The 21,001-nt window shown below is 39.9% G+C and overlaps 1 protein-coding gene across 2 annotated transcripts in view; it reads left to right on the plus strand.

Moving 5' to 3' along the window:
- Positions 1 to 21,001, plus strand: part of snx25 (sorting nexin 25) — a 53,274-nt gene that overhangs the window by 20,459 nt on the left and 11,814 nt on the right. For both annotated transcript variants that reach the window (XM_033974137.2, XM_055224951.1), the window contains exons 6-13: positions 6,124 to 6,296; positions 8,469 to 8,655; positions 10,167 to 10,237; positions 12,556 to 12,746; positions 13,035 to 13,166; positions 13,990 to 14,139; positions 15,390 to 15,515; positions 16,619 to 16,783. In XM_033974137.2, coding sequence (XP_033830028.1) covers positions 6,124 to 6,296; positions 8,469 to 8,655; positions 10,167 to 10,237; positions 12,556 to 12,746; positions 13,035 to 13,166; positions 13,990 to 14,139; positions 15,390 to 15,515; positions 16,619 to 16,783 — 1,195 coding nt within the window. The remainder of the gene's footprint in view (positions 1 to 6,123; positions 6,297 to 8,468; positions 8,656 to 10,166; positions 10,238 to 12,555; positions 12,747 to 13,034; positions 13,167 to 13,989; positions 14,140 to 15,389; positions 15,516 to 16,618; positions 16,784 to 21,001) is intronic.

Genomic DNA, 21,001 nt, shown 5'->3' on the forward strand with positions numbered 1-21,001 from the left:
GAAAAAGAGAAGAAAAGGTCAAGAGCTCTGAGTGGATCATAGAGAGAGTGAGAGATAGGGAGGAAGAGCAGGGGCAGACGGCACCGCAGACACAGAGACAGAGGGAAGGAGGCATTGGATTTTTAGTTTTAGTACAGATTTAAGTCAAAACTTGTGAAATGAGGACATGTGAGGAGACAGAGAGCAGTGACTCCTCTTTAGCACCACACGCTCTTACTGCCGCAGGATTGGCTGTAGACCTGTTGATTAAAATGCACTTACCTTATCATCAAGATCAACTACAGTTTAGATTGCAATCTGTCAGTCTTTCAATTTTTGGCACAGCCCCACTCAAGATATATTTTGTTCAAAAATGGGAAACCTGGTACATGCGTCTGAACCAGGACATGTTTAAATTTGTACTGACACTTAAAATAATAATTGCAAAATGAATTCACAATTTTATCAGAACATTTGCTAAATTACATTTCCTAAATTATTCAGTTCTAGGTGGAAGATATAATTTTGTTAAACTGATTACTTTAAAAATTGGATGAAAGTGGGGCTAACACATTTTAATAATCAGCGTTTTTATTCCTGCTGCTGTTTGAACACTGTTGTTGTATCGTTAAAGCAATCACCATCATGCCTATGTAAATCAGTGGTATTTGAATATGGCTGTGTGCACAAAATGGCAGCCACATTTCTTTCAGTTTGCCCCAGGACATTTGTGACTAGTAGCTACAGGTTTATTTTGTGAATGAGTAATACACTATTAAGCAACTTGAGATTTCCGTACATTATTAATGAAAAAACAATACTTCAAGGTCCTATGTTACACAAAATTGACTCTTTAGCTTTAAGCCATGTTATGATGCTGTTACCTCCTCCGAAACATACCTGGAGTTAATAGTTTCATTCACACGTTTGAGTAACCCTTTAGTCTGTCTACATCTCCAAAGCTCAAAATGCACTGGTAGTTAACAGCTACCTTTTACCCATAGTTGAGTAAAGACTGAGATACCAGGTCTGAAATTATCCAAATGATTCTAGTGAAGGTGTATGGAGTTTAATCACACAGTAGAGCACTTCCTGTATTAAGTGAAACCAGACCCCAGATGTTCCTCCACAAGACCTGATACTAAACACCAGTAGGGCCTGTTTCATATTAAACCTCATATCTTCTGTCTGTTTCCACTGTTTATATCAGGAGCCTTTGTTTCCCTGATTTGCGGCGAGGGGCATTGTTCTTCCCGGGTTTCTTCTTATTGGCCCTCGCCACTCACGAAGTGATGGTGCAATTTTTGGAAAATTTGAATAAAATATTTCTCTTTCACACATTTTTGTTGGGAAAACGCTAATACGTTTATGCACATTTGTGAGCTGAACGCAATGATATGCAAATCAAGGCCCTCTCTCACAAAATGGCTCTCTAGTGCCCTCTTCAAATTTCATTTTCAAAAATTCATAGAAGACAATTGATTTGTCGTGGACGTGTGAAAAATTTCACATGGGCCTTATTTGTGATGGGGCACAATGTGAGAAAGTCACATGACTGTAGCTGTTATGGTTTAGGAGAAAAATAATGGGTGGAAAATGCGTTTCCATTATTAGGCCCGAGCCTGGGACTCCGTCCCGGCGAAGGACTCATTAAAACTGTGTCCGGAGCATGGAAAATGGCAAAAATCAAGTAGTAAACACGCCCCGACGTGGCAGTGAGTGGTGTCAAAAATTAGAACTCGACGAGCTCTAATTGTCACAAAAGACCCCGAGAAAAAATAACGAGAGACGACTCGGTAGCGCCCCCTCAAACTTTGATTTTCATGGGGCCAATGGGAGCCCGACTCGGAAAAAAGTCAACGTAAAAATCTGAAACTCACATAAAAAAATAGAACATGTCAGGACATGACAAAAATGATATTGTGGCCCCGCCCTACAATGTACAGGAAGTTGGCCATATTGGATCAAACCCGGGAATGACAAAAGTGCACACCCTCACATTCAGGACATTTTCTCGCACAGTTTTCATCACAAACACTTCAAATTTGGCCAAATCCCACTAAACGCATGTGTTATTAAAGATTATCAATTACATTTTGAATATGACTTTGGGTGTGGTCAGGGTGAATTTTCAACAAAATCAAAATTTTTGGAATATTTCAAAAAAATATTTCTCTTTCACACATTTTTTGTTGGGAAAACGCTAATACAGCGTTTATGCACATTTGTGAGCTGAACGCAATGATATGCAAATCAAGGCACTTTCTCACAAAATGGCTCTCTAGTGCCCTCTTCAAATTTCATTTTCAAAAATTCGTAGAAGACAATCAATTTGTTGTGGACTTGTGAAAAAATTCACAGGGCCCTTATTTGTGATGGGGCACAATGTGAGAAAGTCACATGACTGTAGCTGTTATGGTTTAGGAGAAAAATAATGGGTGGAAAAAAATTTCCATTATTGTTATTATTATACTTACCGCTTTGAAGTCATTTTTGACCCCCTGAATGTTAACGAAAACTCAATTTTATTGGACCCAAAATTCAAGTTTGGTGAAAAATGTATTATTTTGATGTTCAAAAAAATTATTCTTTCAAAATGACTCAATAGCGCCACCTCAAAAATCTAGATACATTACGGCAATGAGAGACCTTTTTCATCGTTGACAAATGAAATTTGGTACAAACATAGCACATGTCAAGACAAGTAAAAAATTATATTATGACCCCACCCTAAACCCTACAGGAAGTCGGCCATTGTGGGCGGAACCCCATTTTAAAAAAATGTTACCTCTCACATTTGAATTTTTTGTGCCTCGGATTTTCATTCAAGAAACTTGCAAATTGGTCAAAATGAACTAGATCCATGTGGGAATATAGGCTACTCTCCTAAATGTTTTTAACTCTAACTAAAATGTGGGTGTGGCTATCCTTCAAAGAAAAAAGACATTTTTTGAAGTTTTAAATGGCCAGTACCTCAAACATGCAGTGTCCTATTTTCCGGCATTAATATATATTTTGTTCAAAATCTTGATCTGAGTGCATAGATATACAATTTACACATGTCAAAAATTACATTGCTCCACAGCGCCCCCTTGAACCTTTTAATATTATGCAAAAAAAAAAATACTGTCATAAACATTTGAAATTTGGCATGGACATCCCTCATGCCATGCTAAACAAAAAAGCCAAGGAGAACATACCTCTATTTGCAAAGGTGTTGCCATGGCAACATCTGACATTTCTCTTAGAAATACATGGGTTTTGGTTAACTGGGATTAAAAATGATTACTTTGTTATAGAACATTGAAATTTGGTACACATATTCCTCTAATCATACTAAACAAAAAAGCCAATGAAGACATACCTCTATTTCCAATCGTGCAGGCGTGACAGTGTCATAAGTGGTCTCATTGGAATGAATGGAGTAGTATTACTCAGTCGCTGATTTTGGGGGGAGGGGCGATGTAAGCGGAAACGAAAGGCAGGATCTCCGCGGGTACATGTCACCGTGGTCGCAAGGGGTGGTGAGGGCCTTTATCACTGCTTGCAGTTTTAATTATTATTATTCTTTTTTTCCGCCCAAACGATCGCATTTTTCACCCCCTGAACATGCACAAAAAGTCCCACATATAGGTATAGGGTTGACCGGCTCGGCGAAAAATTTCATAAAATTGGCATCACAATGACAATGTCCCATGGCCACCGGCTCGACAGCGCCACCTAGAAAATTCAAAATTTTCGAATGAATTGGGAGCCGACATGCATTTTTCGCCCTAGCTCGACGAAATTCACATCAGTGATAGAGCTCATGGCCGGCCCTGGGCGGTCGCGTGGGGTCCATCATTGCCGCTTTAATTTCTTTTTTTGTTTGTCAGGGAGAGAGAGGCTGCGAGAGAGAAAGGAGTGAGAGAGGGAGAAGAGAAGAAGGAATAGATGAGAGAGGAGATTCACATCAGTGATAGAGCTCGTGGAGACAAGCAAAAAAGCCAATCATAGTGCTGCGCTAGGGCGGACAGGAAGTCGGCCATATTGGATCGAAAATTCGCTGCTTTTTTCGCTGCATGTTTTCAAAACGTATCTAGTCCCAGTTTCTAACCCTAACACATGCCACATCTAGACACGGGTTTTCATAAAACATCCACGTTTTCTCCAAATTTCACTCGGTTCGCCCATATGCCGCCGCCGCCGAAAAATGCCTTTGTTCTCGTTTTTTTCGATGTCCCCTCACGATTAGTCGAGTCATTGGTCTACAGAGCTCACATTCACATCACATATGCGTGATTGGGGCATGAATGGAATGCAATATTAATTTAAATCAAAATGAACACTATAGCACCCCCTATCATGGGCGTGAAACGCCAACATTACCAGATTCCCACAAAATTTGGGGAATAAATTTGGTGCATGATGCAGACCAAAAGATTATATTATTGGCATAGGTCATTTTTCACACTTGACCACCAGGGGCACAAAGACTCCATGAAAAAATTTCTTATGCGCACATACATTGGTCTAGACAACTGAAATTCTCATCACACATGTGATACGAGGGTATTAATAGGATGCACTATTAATTGTTATCAAAATGAGCACTATAGCTCCCTCTACCCTAAAGGTGAAACACCAACATTCTCCAATTCCTATGAAATTTGGGGAATCAATTGGTGGCATGAGAAGAACCAAAAAATTACATTATGGCCATGGGTTATTTTCCATGATTGGCCACCAGGGGCACAATGAATTGAAAAGAAATTCCCATGGCACTTTGATATGCATGTCTATGAAACGTATCTAGTCCTAGGTTTTTCATCCGAATGAGGTCAAACTCCACAAGCCATATCTGTAGAGGTTGTTCATCAATAATCATCCACGTTTTGGAAATATTCATTATGGTTTTGGTGTAGTTTGCCGCCAAAAAATTACTTCATTATTGGATTGAAATTCCCACACCACTTTCACATACGTGAAACCTATCTAGTCCTGGTTTATGCATAGCACGCCGTTAAAATATGACTTAATTTTCTGTTTCTTTGAGTCCTGCTCACGGACAGATGGATCAGCCTAAAGAACTAAAATTCTAATCACTGATGCAGAATAAAACTGTGAATAGAAAATCATCATGAGCATGTGGCAAGTAGCCTCTATAGCCCCTACAGTACAGGTAAAAGACACAACTTTGTCCGATTGGCATGAAACTTGGGGAGATAATTGGGAACCTCAAAAGGGGCAAAAAAGTCAATTACACCATACCTGTATTGTGCACGAGGTTGCCGGTTCAAAGCCGTGGATTTCCATTATAATGCGATGGCCAGACATATATAGAAACTGTGTGAAGGGGGGCGAATAGCGGCCGGGGGGTGGCCGGGTGGAGGGAATGCTGCGTGTGTGAGGTGGCCAGCCCCAGGCGGTTGCGTGGGGGTCGAGGGCCATCATCGCCACTTTAATTTCTTTTGTTTGTCAGGGAGAGCGAGGCTGTAAGAGAGAAAAGAGTGAGAAAGGGAGAAGAGAGGAAGTAATAGATGAGGGAGGAGATGGAAGGAGAAGTAGAGAGAAACAGACAGAGAAGGGGGAAGAGGAGGGAGATTAAGGAAGAGATAGATAGATAGATAGATAGATAGATAGATAGATAGATAGATAGATAGATAGATAGATAGATAGATAGATAGATAGATAGATAGATAGATAGATAGATAGATAGATAGATAGATAGATAGATAGATAGATAGATAGATAGATAGAAGGGGTAGAGACAGAATGGAGAGAGAGAGAGAAGGGAGCATTTTTGTGAATTGATTTGATGTTTTGCCAGATTACTAACTGTCACTGAGTTATGGGCAAATATTGATTAATCTTTGTTTTCGATTGAATTGCAAAAACTCAATATAATGACTTTCAGTATTGATTTCCTGAATGTAAACAAGACAGTCTATTGAAAAGAGCTATTCTACACACATAAAAAGTCATATTTCGTCCTCCAGAGATTAAATGCCAAACCATATTCTTTTACTGACAGAGGACTGGCTGTAGACCTCTCCATTAAAAAGACCCAGGCTAACCATTGACCATTAGACATGATATGATCTAAAAAGTTTAGGAAATCTCTGCTTTTCCATGATCCCCTCATATTCCCTATTGTGTCTCCAGGCCAGAGGAGTACGCGCGGCCCTTCCCTCTCCATCCCTGCCTGGTGAGTCCGGAAGCGGAGCTCTCCTTTCTCCGATGTGTGGCCCGGATCCTGCTCCTCTGTCTGCTGCCCCAAAAGGACGCCAAATCTCACACGCTACGTTGCTGCCTCACTGAAGTCATCACCAACAAAGGTATGAATTGCAGGGGCAACAGCTAGTCACAGGAGAGCAAGGGCCATGACACAACAAAGCAGTGTAAAATCTTTAAGACTGGTATTTTTAAAGTAATATAAAATCTCTTCAGTGAACTAAATGTGTCAGTGAGTTCTTATTTGGTCTAAATGCTGCTCACCCTGTTGTTAAGACTTCTACAAACATAATAAAAATGCATTGGATTTATATATCACATCCACCACACTTTAGAGCAGCGGTCACCAACCTTTTTGAAGCTGAGAGCTATTTCATGGGCACTGAGTCATACAAAGGGCTACCAGTTTTGATATGCTCTTCTGAAATAACACATTTGCTCAGTTTGCCTTTAGTTCTACATTATTAATAATGATTCATGATAATCATCTCTGGGAAGACACTGATCATGTTAATGATTTCTCACAATTATCAACAATGACAGCAAGGTGGGAAACGGATATCAAATTTCAGCACTTTAACTTTATTAATCTCAGCAATTTTCAGATGATCACTTACAAATCACTACATCTCATAGGAAAAAATGTCCTATTTTCACCAGCCACTGACAAACCTTTTTAACAAAACATAAACTATGTTGCATCATATTAAAAAAAAAAAAAAAAAAGCATAATAATGAAGAAAAAAACATATAAGTCACATTTTTAGGGAAATGTATTTTACATTTTATGTTTAAAGTCAAGTTATAATGATAACAAGGAAATGGAGAACAATAGGCTGAATAGCGGGACAGCACACTAATTTAACACATAGACAACAAACTGTCTGGCATGTTTACGTAAGATATTAACAATTAATCAGATATGCTACGCTAATGTAACATATGCTGGCTTGTCCACAAACACGAGACGTTTACTGTGGTCTTACTAGCAAAACACATAAACTATAACATAAGCTCTGACTCTAATTACTTATACACATAAAATTGCATATGAATGCATAGAAAATATACATACCACTTTGGCCTTCTAGTAAACAAGCCAGTGAACCGAACACTTTATATTTTACTCTTCATTGTTTCATAAATAGTGCTCTCTTGGATAAGACTTCACATTAGCGTTAACGGCTGAACCGGAAAACAGGAAGTAGTTTTCATGACCTTTAACTAGACTTATGATAAAATAAACATTTACAATATTGTTCCAAATGAAAAATTATCACCTTTTATGGTCTTATAAATGAAGGGGAAATTAAATGTGAATGTATAAAAGAAAACAAGTCAAGTACATTTTTTACAGGTATACATATAAGCGCCACCTAGTAGTCAAACTGTAACATGTATAATCAACCGTTACATAACACATGCATAAACGTGTACATGAAGAATAGACAGTGGACTGAATACGTGTCTGGTATGTTATGTAACGTAAGATAACAAGTTTACTCTCGATCTCCAAATCACTTAATCAATTGAATTCTTCTTCCTTGGCGTAGCTTCTGAACAACTCCACCTGCTCCAGAAGTAGATAAAGCACTGCTCCGGAAGTAGATGGCTGCCATACTGGCACACAAGCCTAGCGTGCCCTCGCACATTTGTCAGTGTGACAATAATAAAGATGTGAAATTGTATATTTTAATAATTTCACATATAAGTCGCATCTGAGTCGCAGCCCCGGCCAAACTATGAAAAAAAAGTGCGATTTATAGTCCGGAAAATATGGTAATTGAGCATTGAGCAATTTTCAAGGGTTTGCATTAGTCTAAAGTTATTCCTCACTTACCTTATCCATTCCAAGCATGCTAACTTATAAGCACTTTTCACAACTTTCAGAGACTGAGTAGAGTTTTACCGTGATTTTAACGCTAACAACTAGCACGATAACCACATACTTGCTGATTCTCGCACAATAAAAGGCTTGATAATTAGATGCAGATAGTACCAACTTGCTTCCATCCTGATCTGGGTGAGTGATTTAACCAATCACATTGAAGGATGAACTCTCAGAAGCAGCACATGGCTTTAGTTACATCTAAATGGAGGATAAAATGATAATAATAATAAATATAATAGTGAAATTCTACTCTTAATTTGATCACAAGTTTTTAAATGCAAACTGGATTAAAACACTCTTAAAGGAGTTTTGGTTTGTGTGCATGAGTGAACCTTTATAAATATATATCCCATTTATCTGTTGTTTACCTGTTGCTTGTGTGTAGTGCTGAAGCCTCTAGTGGAGGTGCTGAGTGACCCAGACTCGATAAACCGCATGCTCCTGTCTCAGCTCGAGCAAAGGGAACAACAGGCTGAGCAGCAGAAGAAGGCCTACACCTATGCGGCCTCCTACGAAGACTTCATCAAACTCATCTCCACCTCTGCCGATGTCAACTTCCTCAAACAACTCAGGCAAGTGCTGCTGGTGGTGGGTTAGACTCTTGATCTTTCTGAATAGAATGTGAATAGAAGGTGCATGTCATATTATTTGAAAAATCAAAAATCAGGTCTTCTTGCCATTAATCAAATCTAAAAGATCTTCTGCATCACTGTAATAAAGCTGTGCTCCTTTAATTGTTTCGTGAATTAATTGTTTGACCAAATCTGTTATTAGTCAAGTAATTATTTTAGAAGTATTAGGATAAAGATTTATATGGACAACAGCAGCATGGAGTGAGTTATCTGAAGTTTTAGAAGTGACTGGAGAGTTTGAACAGCCTTTTCTTGGATCTTCTCTGTATAGTTTATACATGGTTTCATATGATATTTGAGATCTTTTGCCAGCGTGTAGGGTTGCACGATATGGAAAAAAAAAATCTAATTGTGATTTTTCTGTCAGATTTGCGATATATGTTTAAAAATTAGGATTCTCTTCAAAGTGCAAATTGTGAACAACTCCAGGAGCATTAATGTTTGAGAGAAGACTGATGTATCCCATGCATTTCTGAACATGTGTGCAGAAGTCAAACTACAGGTAAAAGATTTTTCTATAAAAAGACAGGATTTCTTTTAATAATTCTTTTTGGAGGACATTCTATTATCTAAATAATTGCCCTTTTCAGCTATTTGATAATATAGCCAGCTCAAATTGCAATTTTGATATATTGTGCAGCCCTTGCGTCCCACCCCCATTTTAATTGATTAAAGGTCCTGTTGTGTTCGGAGTTGTGTTTTGTTTCGTTTACACGTGTTTGAGTAACCCTTTATTATTAGTCTGTCTACATCTCCAAAGCTCTAAATGCTCTGTTTCACCTTGTGATGTCATGTAGTGGTTGTTTTCAAGTTAACAGCTACCTTTTACCTTCAGTTCAGTAGAGATTGGCAATCCCAAGTCTAAAATTATCCAAATGATTCTCGTGAAGGTGTATGGAGTTTAAAAACACAAATGGGCATTTCATGTATTGTATGTATGACATCACAAGGAGTGTTTTCTGTTTGAGAAAACAACTCCTAAGCCTAAATATGCAGGATTTCTGTGTTAAACATGTATGAATGAAACAAACACAACTTCAGGTATGTTTGTGATGAGGAAACAATATTTTACATTACATTATAGATCAGAGAAAAGCATAATATGGGCCTGTTAATTGACCAAGAATTGGTACAACAGCCCTTGTACACAGTAATACAGATTTGCTTTGGTAAAACCTTTAAGAAAAGGCTATTAAGTAAAAACATATTACACTGAATCCATTTTACTGCTCCTCCTCTGTTTGTTCTCAAGTAAACTAAAATAAACAACATAATTTTAACTGTTTCCATAGAAACAGACAGTGAACCCACAGGAGCAGTCATTTCAACACGTTTTAAACTCTTCCACCTGCTCCATTAGAGAGAGACAGAAGAGGCCCAGGCTGCAGCATTAGACCTGTTTATTCTGTTTATTTACTGGTGCGGTGATAACAGGCTCTGTGTCTCCTCAGGTATCAGATTGTGGTAGAAATTATTCATGCCACCACCATCAGCAGCCTGCCTCAGCTCAAGAAGCAGAAAGGTATGAACTCAAAGAAATACAATACCTGCACGGGTCAAGTGAAAATACGTGAAGCACTACAATGTTAAAGGTGCTCTATGTAACTTTTCTACTGCTTGTCTCCATGGAGATGTTATTGAGATGTTCAGTACTTTGGTATTTAACTTGTCTATTGTGCATTAATTCAATTACAGTTTTTTACAAAAACAATGCCGCAATGCAATGACAGACATGCATTGTTGATATGAGCGGGGTCGCCTCTCCGTAGATCTGAGCGGGGTCACCTCTCCATAGATCTGAGCTGTATAACTTGGCCTGGTGGTGTTAATCTGCTGTATCCATGGAGAAAGAAATAAGTTTAATGTTATACTGTTGAACATTCCAGGCAAACCAATAACATTTCCTCAAAACAGAAAAACATAAGTTATAATGACTAGTTATAATAACGTATGGCATTATGACCATATTTCAGACCACATATAATTTCTGACCACATATAATTGCACACATGAGTCTAGAAATATTAAAATAAGCCAAAATGAAGCATTGTAAATAGCACAATTTGCATAAATGTAATTACATATTATCTTATTTACACATTATAAAATTCAAATAGAAAGTAAGTAAATTATAATTATACAGTGTTACAAAGACAACAAAATGCTATATAAAATCCCTCCACCATTATGTGTCCTTGCTATGAAGTATTTTAGACAACAGATGAAAATAGTTAGAACTGTTAAAAATCTGTGGATGGCTTTGGGGAGAGGGTTATGTAACAAGTCCCCATGAGCAAAACATTTCGTGGTTTTGTGGATGAGTAACATGAGGACTAGGGAAGTGTCTGTTCATGTTTTGTAATTATGGATCTGTGTGGGCAGTTTGGTTCAGCAGCGTTTAATGTTTCTGATTAGAGTTTAAACTAATACATTCTTTTCATCTGGCACATTTTCAATTGGTGCACAATGTCTTCTGTATAGTAATGCCCACATAAACCAGTCTAGTGTCTTGGGGTGAAAAACCCCCCAAAACTTTATACCTTTTATTATTCCTAATGAGATACATGCATTTTGAATTTGGAGATGGTTTTGGAAATATAGAAATACAATTACTTCTGATTTGACAAATTTTGCATCATGTAATGTGTTCACACTTTGACAACAAATTGCTACAGAAAAGGAATACACTAAAGGTGCAGTACGTAACTTTTCCGTTGGTCTCAATGGAGATATTATGGCCATGTGGCACAAGCATATTGTAAGAATTGTTCATTTCTGGTGTAAGCATCAAAGAGGACAAAGAGACTGAAACAAAGTCAGAAGGGTTTAATGAGTTCTACACAGGTAAAGTGAACAATGAAGCAACGGACTCTCCGGAAAGGATAGGTGGAGAGCCCTGACATGTGCCTGTTGACAGCTTTTATAGTCTCCCCATGTATGTTTATGAGACAGGTCTTCTTCATATCAGCATGGTGTTATACAAAAACTTTAGGTAACGTCACACAAGGTGAGTATTTTATGACCCTCTCGGAGTGGGGGTCACACATTCTTTAGGAAGAGGGGCTACAGATAAGAAGTGGCTTTAGTCACAAGACCAGAACTATGATGTTATCATCTTGCCCACATCCTTGTAAGCCCCCACGCTCATCTCCATAGCGTCCTGGTGATCCCCCATGCATTCCAGTTTGGAGTAATGCTGCACTGTTAGAAAATACCTTATAATATTTAATTAGCTTTTATTTTACTATGGGTGTTTTATTCCTCAAAAAATACCTCTGAAGAACATGCATTTTTACTAGTAGAAGGCTTTCCTCTCTACAGATTTGTCCAGGCAAAGCAACAACATTTCTGTGGATTGTTTCCCATAGGTTCTTGGGAGACTATGGTGGTACAAATCATGTAATTAGATTTGAATCATTTAATTTAATACAATTTGTAGAGAATAAATGATGTTAATTGCCTTTATTTAACCATAAAGTCCTTTTTGCCCAGTATAGTTACTTTTACATGCTTATGATAAGACAATGCGCAACAAAGTTATTTTGTGATGCCATTATATAGTCCAGGTTGTTTTAGACTATGAGGAAGAAATTTTGACTATGGGAGACCACCATAGTCTCCTTGTTTAATGGGAAACAATCCTATTGCTAGAGACAAGCAGGTGGTGTATTCTCTACCAGAAAAGTTGCATAGTGATTCATTTGGAGACCGCATCAAGACCTCAAGGGAGTAGTCTAGGTCCAAATGCTGATAAAATGAGTCAACAAGATAAACTTTCATCTACATTTTATAACCCAAACCTTTCTTGATCATACTGTTCTATATTTTTTCTTGTTGCAGATCGTAAAGGAAAAGAGTTGGCTGCAATGAAGGCCGACCTGCTAAGAGCCCGAGATATGAAGCGCTACATAAACCAGCTCACAGTGGCCAAGAAACAGTGTGAGAAACGCATACGTCTTCTGGGAGGACCAAACTATGAGAACTGTGCAGAGGGAGGAGGAGAGGAGAGCGACGAGCCACAGAGCCAGAAGGTACAGGCTAGGGCTGGTGTCACGATACTAACATTTCAAACATACCGATTCTGATACTACAATGATAATAAAAAAACAGAACAAAAACACTTGCGGTCTTATATCTGTGTAAACCTCAGTAGTCCAAGTGCTTTGAGTGCCTTGAAGCCTTGATAAGCGCTATATAAAAACTTGACCATTTACCATTTATTATCATGATTTTTAAAATATATTGCCTTGGCCTAATCCAGAATAATATTTTTGACTTTGTCTATGTATTCTATAACCCCAGTGTTGCCTTTGTCTCAGATCCTGCAGTTTGAGGACATCCTGTATAACGCAGGGTACAGGGAGCACTTCAGAGTTTATATGGAGCGAGTGGATAAGAGAGCGCTCATTAGCTTCTGGGAACTCGTTGAGACGCTCAAAACAGCAAACAAGGTAATCTCCGTAAAGACAATACATGTAGGCCTGTCATGATAACAACTTTTGAAGTATGATACATTGCTTAAGGAGTAGAAGTAATTTATGTCACTGACGCAATCACCTTAAAGAGTTTGTGTATTTTTTAACCATATTTTAATTTAGAAGTTATTTATTCAGCCTTCTAAAGTGCAAATCTAATTGATCAGAAAATAGAACAGAAAAATAATAATAATAATAATAACAATAAATAATGTCATCTCTACTACTAAGAAAATGATGATAAATGTTGACCTCCAAAAATTATTGCTATTTCTAACATTTATATTGATCAATAAATGTAAATAGTAGTTTTTGTGACAGGCCTGAATACACATTCAAAAAAATTGACAATGTCATAATTTCAAATGGTGGGCAAGGGTAACTCTATTGAAGATAAAAAAAATAAGATAAAAGTAATCCACCAATTTTGAACCTTATCATTACTTGTTTGCAATTGGCTCCACAAACGTGTCATATTAATCTTAAGTCTTTTCAACTGACAACAGTCACAGTCACACTTTGAGGCTGAATAATGACACCACTTCCTGAAGATATTGTGAAAAATGTGTGTTAATTTTCCTTTATTTATGCTGACATAGAAGACGTTGAACTTTGTGACAGTTTTTGTTTTGTGTGGATAGGCAATCTGACAGATAAACAGCAATTTCCACCATAGATTTTGACCTGTCCTCCAGCTCATTTTAAACTATAGAGATTCTAGGATGTTCTGGTGTCACGTGAACCTGACCTATCGTGTAGTTACCAAAGGCTAGATGCAGTAATGTGTTTGTTTCTCCAGAGTGAAGTGCCACAGATCGTGGGAGAGATCTATCAGAAGTTCTTTGTGGAGAGCAGAGAGATCCCAGTGGAGAAGGGTCTTTTGAAGGAGATCCAACAAAGTCTGGTAGGAAACAGGGGAACGCAAGTGTTCATCAGGATCCAGGAACAGGTCAGGATAAGTACATAAGATAAGTACAACTGTTAAACACAACACAAACCTGGCATATGTTTGATTTCATTTCATTTCATTTATTGGTTTATTAGGACAGTGTACAATTACATTAAGCACAGTGGCAGATATGTTTGTACCAGATTGTAGCTCATAGCTAATTTCCATCTGTAGTCCTGAGAAGGGGAGACAACACACACACAAAACAACTTTACAATATACAAATATACAATAAAATATGCAAAATACCCATTGCATTGTTGGTGTGAACATGTTTGGTTCTCCAGAATCCAATTTTTGACGGCCCGTGAAAAGCTGTAAAAATCAGTCATGTTCTTTAGATTGTCTGGAAGCCTATTCCATTCCTTGATGTCTTTATAGGAAAAGGCTGATTGAGAGAGGGCAGACTTTCTTTTAGGAACATTGCAGTCGCCTCTAGACACAGACCTTAACACTCTACTTGTAAGCTGTGAGCGAGGCTGGATGTAGGTCTTAAGAGGAGGTGGAGCGGCGTCATGTAAAACATTATGGACCAGACGGATATCATAGTACCTGTTCAAGTTGTCGAAACTTAGTATTTTATATGTTAGATGTTTGAACTTTCCTTTATAACACTACATTTATTATTAGAAACTTAATTATTGAGGAATGGGGGTACACAATTTTAGTGCGGTAAAATGCGGTATGGTATGGTGCCAGGTTATAGCAGAAACTACTAATTTCCACCTGTAATCCCTGGACAGGCTGATATTAAGTAAGAGTTGGTTTGGTGTAGGTGGATGAAAGACCTGTAAACATATGGTAAATGTAACATTAAAGTAAAGACTGGAAAACTGATCAAATAATATAAAAATCCCATGCATTTCAGAATTATAGATAGTACATATTTTTTTCTATAAAAGAACAGGATGTTATGTTCTTTGCAGAGGACACTGATTATCAACCATTATCTGAACCACTGCAGAAAATTGGGCCAACTCAAATTGCAATTTTGATTTCAATATATTGCGCCGTTCAGCTCAATCCTTATTATCTTGGCCTATGTCATTAGATGTATAATACTCCCTACAGAAGCATACAGAAGCATAGCCAGACTGGACTTGACTAGACTGGAATAGTCAATATCACTATTTGAAACTACTCCAGAGTGAGCTAGTTGTGTGGGCCTGGCACAGCATAGAAATGTCCATAAAATTGTTCACATAGCCTTTGGTAAATATTTTAAACAAGCATTTTCCCCATGTGTTTAGGTGACAGAGACAATGAGAGCGAGGTACTACCCCTCGTTCCTGGTGTCAGAACTTTATGACAAACTGATTCGACGAGATGACCAACCCAACCAGAGCCAGAGCAGCATTGAGGAGAAGGAGGAGGAGGTAATGTACCCACGGTCACAATGTTTAGAATGATTCAAGCAGCCCCAAGTGTAAAGAGGCATGAGACTCTGTTAGGGCTGAACAATTTGGGAAAATGTAACTGTGATTTTTCTGACAAGCATTACAATTGTGATGTGCAGTGTATGTTTTAATAATAGAATTCTCTTGAAAGTTCACATTTTAAACCTGTCCAAAAGAATTGACAAAAAAATTGGATGGATGGATTCAATTTTCTTCCACTTATCCAGGGTCGGGTCGCGGGGGCAGCAGTCTTAGCAGGGACTCCCAGCCTTCCCTCACCTCAGACATGTTCTCCAGCTCCTCCGGAGGGACCTCAAGGCGTTCCCAGGCCAGACAAGAGACAGTCCCTCCAGCATGTCCTTGGTCTACCCCGGGGCCCCTGCCTTTGGGAGATGCCCGGAACACTTCCCTAGGGAGGCACCCAGGAGGCATCCTGAACAGATGCCCGAGCCTCCTCAGCTGGCTCCTTTTGATGTGGAGGAGCAGCGGCTCTACTCCGAGCTCCTCCCATGAGACCAAGCTGCTCACCCTATCTCTAAGGGAGCACTCAACCACCCTGCAGAGGAAACCCATTTCAGCCGCTTGTATCCGCGATCTTGTCCTTTCGGTCATTACCCAAAGCTCATGACTATAGGTGAGGCTAGGAACGTAGGTTGACCAGTAAATCGAGAGCTTTGTCTTTCTGCTCAGCTCCTTCTTTACCACAACAGACCAATACAGCGACCTTATTACCGCAGATGCTGCACCGATCCGCCTGTCAATTTCACGCTCCACCCTCCCCTCACTTGTGAACAAGACCCCAAGATACTTGAACTCCTCCACTTGAGACAGGGACATGGATTTTTCTCCTTTTTAAATGGCAACATCTGGTACACTTTACCACAAACTGTACATGATCTTCAAAAGTCAACTCCATAAATGTTTTCCCTGATCATTTCTATTAGTGGTTCATTCTCTTGTTGTGTTTATCCAACCACACCACAACATCTGCAGATTAACTAGACACATTTTCTTGCTAGCCTACACTGTAATGGACTGTACAGTGTTCTTTTTTAACCATTAAACCTCATTTCTCATTGCAGTGCCCTGGTCTAGACCCAGGAGAGGAGGTGGGGGATGAGGGGAGTAAAGGCATAAACGAACAGGCGAATTACGCAGCAACTAAACTCCGGCAGCTCTTCGACAAGCTGGAATACAAGAGACAGGCACTGGGGTCCATCCAGAATGCACCCAAACCAGACAAGAAGGTATGTGAAGTAAACACAACCAAACATATCTGTGTACTGTTCAGGTCTGATTCATTTAAAAAGAAAATCTGTCAGCTGGATAAAACGTTGTAAGAGTGAAGAGGTTTCGCTGCTCATTCAAGCCACTCCTTCGGTTCTGGTCAGATTACTGGTGGACACTGCCTCATAGCTACCTGAAGGGAGGATCTAACTACACTGAAACTCAAAACACCTATTGTCTACAGTTTCTGTAGGCTGGGTCTGTTGTGCTAACCTAAGTGTGCACTGAGTCCTACTTAGCATGGTAATTCAAGCCGCTGATGAGTGATTTCATACCTCTTAGCATCCCGGCTGGCCCTATGGTTCTTTGTTTTCTTTGTTTTGCTTTAAGTTTGAGGATGGAGGTATAGGCAAGGCAAGTTTATTTTTATAGCACAATTCATACACAAAGTAATTCTTTAATTCTGTAAAGTGCTTTACAAAATAAGAAGGGCATTAAAATCACAGAAATCAAAACATAAATTATCACAAATAATCATCATAAAATTTACATTAAAACAGAAGAGTGCAGAATAAAAACCTTTCAACAGGTTCTATTTAGCACAGCTAAATAGAACTGTTTTGAGCCTGGATTTAAAAATTGTCAACGTAGAGGCCTGTCTCACATCTTCAGGAAGATTGTTCCATAGTTGTATTAAACTGAAACGCTGATTCCCCATGTTTAGGCCTGACTCTGGGCACCAGCAAGAGGCCGGTCCCTGAAGTCCTCAGAGTGCAAGATGGTTCATATGGCACTAACATGTCGGAGATGTACTTTGGTGCTAGTTCATGGAGAGACTTGTCCACAAGCAGAGCTGCTTTAAAGTATATTCTTTGAGCTACAGGAAGCCAGTGCAGACACCTGAGCACAGGACTTATGTGCTTATACTTCCTGGTTCAGCTCAGGACCCGTTTAGCAGCATTCTGGATGTACTGCAGCTGTCTTAACGCTCGTTTGGAGAGGCCAGTGGGCAGGCCGTTACAGTAGTCTAACCTTCTGGAGACAAATGCATGGATAAGTCTCTCCAAGTCTGGCTTTGACAGTATACGTTTGATTTTTGCAATGTTTTTAGGTAGTAAAAAGCTGTAGATGTCATTGATTGGGGCGACATGCAGCTCAGTTGGTAGAGTGTTAAACATCATAAACATCATTGGTTGAGCGGTCAGATCCACAGATCCATAGGTTGGCGGTGCGATTCTAGCTCACACAGATGAATGCTGTCGTTGTGTCCTTGGGCAAGACACTTAACCCACTTCGCCCTCAGTGTCTGCGTACACTGGTGTATGAATGTGTGTGTGAATGGGTGAGTGGTTCCTTGTTGTAAAGCGCTTTGAGTGCCTTGAAGGTGGAAAAGCGCTATAGAAAAATGTGACCATTTACCATTTGATTTGATGTGGCTGTTAAAGTTCAAGTCTGAGACCCCTAGATTTCTAGCCTGATTTGAAGGTTTTAGAGAGTGAGACTGGAGATGACTGCTAACACTTTCTCTGTTTCTGTAGGCCAAAGATGATGACTTCAGTCTTGTTTGAGTTTAGCTGGAGAAAGTTGTTTTGCATCCACACACTGATCTGTTCGATGCAGTGGCGGAGTGAATCCACTGGTCCATATTCACCTGCTGCCAGTAAGACATAGATCTGAGTGTCATCTGCATAGTTGTGGTAGGACACATTATTGCTGCGTATTAACTGGCCTAATGGCAGCATATAGAGATTGAACAACAGGGGTCCCAAGATTGACCCTTGGGGCACCCCACAGGTCAGGGGAGACACATTTACTCGTACATTTACAAGTACTCCCTGATTTCTAGATAGGACTTGAACCAGTTTAGCGCCGTGCCAGAGATGCCCACCCTGTCCTCTTGTCTCTGTAAGAGGATCCCATGATCCACAGTGTCAAAGGCAGCACTCAGATCTAACCAGATCAAGACTGAGACTTTGCCTGCATCAGTGTTCAAGCGGATGTCATTTGACACCTTGATAAGAGCCGTCTCAGTGCTGTGGTGGGGTCTAAAACGTGACTGGAAGACATCAAAGGAGTTGTTCATTTGGCGAGTTAATAAGCTGTTGGTAAGCAACTTTTTCAAGGACTATGCCTAAAAACAGCAGATTTGAGATTAGTCAGTAATTGTTCAATATTGTGGCATCAAGACTACTCTTCTTTAGGAGAGGCTTGATAACCACAGTTTTCAAAGCTCTTGGACTCAGACTGGTGACGATCTCTTGGACAGTTTTGTCAGTTACAGGTGAGAAGTGAGTGAGCTCTAAGTGTCTAGGTGGGTGCTGGGTTGTTATTTGCGAGAGTTTATGCCATTTTTAATGCCTTGAACCTTGTCATTAAAGAATACTGCAAACTCAGTGCACTTAGATGTGGAAATTACAGTAGTTCTAACGGCAGCGGAGGGTTTGTTAATCTGTTTACTCTTGCAAACAGGACATGAGAGTTGTTACTACAACTTTCAATAATGTTAGAAAAATACCTCTACCTTGTTCTACATAAAGTGTGGTTGTACATGTGCATCTTTTCTCTGTAAATTTCATAATGAACCTGGAGCTTTGACTTGCACCATTCCCGCTTGGCCCTCCGGCACTCCCTTTTTTGTGCCCTGACCATGAGTCATCATTGCTCCATGGCACTTTCTGCTTATCCTTAGCCATTGGGGCAATGGTGTCCAGAACATTCGGAAGTCACAGAGTTCAACAAATCATCAACATTAGAACATGAGGCATTTTCCTTATTTATTTATTTTTTTTAACTTTATTTTTATTGGGGGTTTTATAAGTATTTTAGAACAACAAACAAAAAAAACAGAACATGAGGCATTTTCAATGTGTATAATTTCCATGAACAGTGCACCTGTGTTATCACCTGTGTCTCCTTTGAACAACTGCAGGACCAGCCACTGGTTTGGGAATAACAGACAGGTATAAAAAAGACACAGAAATGATCAGACAGAGCAACATCCACCACATTGACATTTGAAATATTTACTCCTTTTGTAATGAGCTGGTCCAGAGTGTGCCCTCTGTCGTAGGTGGACTCACTGACATGCTGAGTCAGACCAAATTTTTCAAGGACAGAACTGAGCTCTTAGTATTTCTGTCAAACACATTTTCCACATGTACATTAAAATCACCTGTAATGGCTAAACCATCAAAGTCTGTGCATATGATGATACATATGAAAGCATCTCAGTAAAATCATCAATAAAACTTATACAATGCTGGGCCTCCTAGCTCTTGGTGATAACAGCTCTGGGGGAAGGCGGGGAAGGGCGAGCAGGGGGGAGTTTGGGTGAGGGACCAGGTGAGGGCCAAGGAGGCAGAGCAGGGGGAGTTTGGGTGAAAGATGAGAGGGGATAGGTGGGTATGGGTAAGAGTTCAGCGCAAATGCAAGTTTTGATGCCAAAACTCTTGATCGGACTGTATTAGGTGTGAGGGGAGCCATCTTAATTCCTGATCTGATGAGGCTTTCTAGATGGCTGGGAAGGGGTATGGGTGACGGTGGGGAGGAAAAGGAGAGTGAGGAGTCCCTAGAGAGAGTAGATGTAGCAAAAGGGGACCCAGGGCTGGTCTGTGGGCAGGGGAGGTGATGGGGGTGCTGCTGGGACTGAAACTTCTGTTAGGGCTGTCACAAACAGGTTCAAGGCATGTGACGAGGGCCCTGGGGGAAGTAATGCTGGAGATGGATCCTTCACTTGGGGAAGTGGTGGTGCTGACATGTTCTCTAGGGGAGGTGGTGGTTCTGCTGAATCCCTTGCTGGGGGAGATGGTTGTGGTGCTGGTGGTGACTCCTTCGCTGGGGGAGGTGGTTGTGGTAGTTGTGGTGCTGCTGGTGGTGCTGACACATTAGCTTGGTCTTTGGCTGGCATAGCAAGGATGCTTCTCTCATTATCCGTCAGCACTCTCACTCCACCTCTGCTTAGGTGCAGGCCATTTCCCTTGAACGGGTCGTCTTGTTTCCAGAATAGATCAAAGTTCTCAATGTAGTGCAATCCCTCTGGCTACACATGCTACACAGCCATGTGTTCAGCTGAAATAGCCAGGTAAATTTGTTCATATTCCTTTTGTCTATGCTAGGAAGAGGTCCACTGATGAATTTCTTAACCTCAACTTTATTAAGTGGCGGAACTCACCAGTGAGTTGTGGGAGTATTCAATCCACGGGAGGTAGGTACTCCAGGCGGACGGGTTGGCGGAAACC

Source organism: Periophthalmus magnuspinnatus, chromosome 10, assembly GCF_009829125.3.
Source record: "Periophthalmus magnuspinnatus isolate fPerMag1 chromosome 10, fPerMag1.2.pri, whole genome shotgun sequence".
NCBI lineage: Eukaryota > Metazoa > Chordata > Actinopteri > Gobiiformes > Gobiidae > Periophthalmus > Periophthalmus magnuspinnatus.